At 51.4% G+C, this 1829-nt stretch overlaps 1 protein-coding gene across 1 annotated transcript in view; it reads right to left on the bottom strand.

The window, feature by feature from the left end:
* FBXO42 (F-box protein 42) overlaps positions 1-1829 on the bottom strand; it is an 84945-nt gene continuing 83116 nt past the window's right edge. Inside the window, exon 10 of the mRNA XM_077775653.1 lies at positions 1-1127. Within this exon, the coding sequence (XP_077631779.1) occupies positions 12-1127 (1116 nt within the window). The 3' untranslated portion in view covers positions 1-11. The remainder of the gene's footprint in view (positions 1128-1829) is intronic.

Here is a 1829-nt window from a genome sequence, read left to right as displayed (position 1 = left end):
TTTAGAACATATTATCTCTTTGCTCGCACAAAGTACAAGGCGTTTGTTTTTGGATAGTACTTCACATTCTGTTTCTTGTCCATGAGTCCTCCAAATATGATGAGTTCGCCCCGGCCTTGTACCACTGTGTGCAGGCTGGTTTCAGGAGGTCCGACCACAGAACTGCTATTAAATACTTTCCATTTGACCCGCCCCTTCTCCTTGGTGTCTTTAATGTCCAGCACGTACATCTGCATGGGCTTGCAGTTCATACTCTGGTACAAAGGTTTGCCAACATTTAAGGACTGCGGAGGGTGGTGGCCCAGGCGGCGGGCAATGGGAGGTAAGGAATGCCCATCCCCTTGGGCAGGCCCTGGCCGGGGGACGGGCACTGTTTCTGCACTGCTCAGGTTCTGGCTCCCAGGGGAGCCTGGAGAAGACCCCAGAGGAGGACTTAGTGCTGCGGAGGCTGAGGGGCCTTTGGATGACATTGCTTTGATGGCTTCCAGGCTCCGACGCAGAGCACCTGGGGAGACAGCTCCCGCGAGGGCACTGGCCACGTGTGGTGGGGTATGCACACCATTCGTCTGTTCAGGAGGGTGTCTCAGGCTTCCTCCAACTGTCCTGTTGTCCACACCATCCATAGGATTGCTACTTGAGGTGGGCTTCAGATCCCAATTCAGATCTATTGATCCTAACCTCAGATCTTTCTGATCTGGTAGTGACCCTCGCCGGGGGGCCAAAGAGAGTCCCATTTTGAGGTCATATCCTTCAGTGGTAGATGGAGTGCTAGGAGATAGGGCCTGCACAGGGCTGTCCAAGGAAGAGCCACCAATAGCTGCTGTTCCTGGAGACAAATTCCCACCATTGAGGATGGGGGAGCCATCTCCTCTGGCTGGGGAAAGGCTCCCTTCCCGGGAACTTGAGGGGGTCTGCCTTTGAGCTCTGGGCCTCAGTGTCCCCCAGCGGCCATTAACACAAGGAGCTTCATCCATACTCCTTACTGGAGACTGAGAGCGGTACTCCCGGGTTTCAGGAACCAGGGCCGGAGGAGTGGCACTGATAGGTGACGGGCGAGAGTTCAAACTCGGGCTGAGTGGGGCTCTCCCACTAGGAGCCTGGCTGAAGACCACCACACATTGCCCTACCTGGAAGACAAAAGACCTGTGCTCAGTTCTGATCGTTCATTTAAACACTGAACATTTTTTTAAATTAAAAAAAATTTTTTTAAATGTTTTTATTTATTTCTGAGAGAGAGAGACAAACACAGCGTCAGCAGGGGAGGGTCAGAGAGAGAGGGAGATACAGAATCTGAAGCAGGCTCCAGGCTCTGAACTAGCTGTTAGCACAGAGCCCGACACGGGGCTTGAACCCACGAACTGCGAGATCATGACCTGAGCCAAAGTTGGATGCTTAACTGACTGAGCCACCCAGATGCCTCAAATATCTAACATTTTTATCATGAGCATCTGGGCAGGCCAGGCATTTTGTAGGTACCTGAGATACAGAGATGAAAATAATGTAGTCTGCCTTCTAGGCTAGCAAGGGAGATAGACATGGGAGTAATTTTTGCTGGAGCGTGACAGGTGCTACCAGTAGAGTTGTGTGTACAGGACAGGGGAGGGGTGGAGAGAGGAATCAGTTTTGGTTTGGGGGCCCTGAAGAAAGGCTCACTAACAAAGAGATGCTTAAAGCTGGTACTAAAAGGATCAGCGGAGTATATGGGGTGGGGGGAGCGCCTGGCTAGCTCAGTCGGGAGAACGTGTGATTCTTGACCTTGAGGTTGTGAGTTCGAGCCCCATGTTGGGTGCTGAGATTACATAAATAAATAAACTTTAAAATTTAAAAAA

Source organism: Crocuta crocuta, unplaced genomic scaffold (genome assembly GCF_008692635.1).
Source record: "Crocuta crocuta isolate KB4526 unplaced genomic scaffold, BGI_CrCroc_1.0 scaffold127, whole genome shotgun sequence".
In the NCBI taxonomy this organism is placed as follows: Eukaryota; Metazoa; Chordata; class Mammalia; order Carnivora; family Hyaenidae; genus Crocuta; species Crocuta crocuta.
The sequence above is the reverse complement of the archived record's forward strand: the minus strand, read 5'-3'. Positions and strand labels throughout refer to the sequence as shown.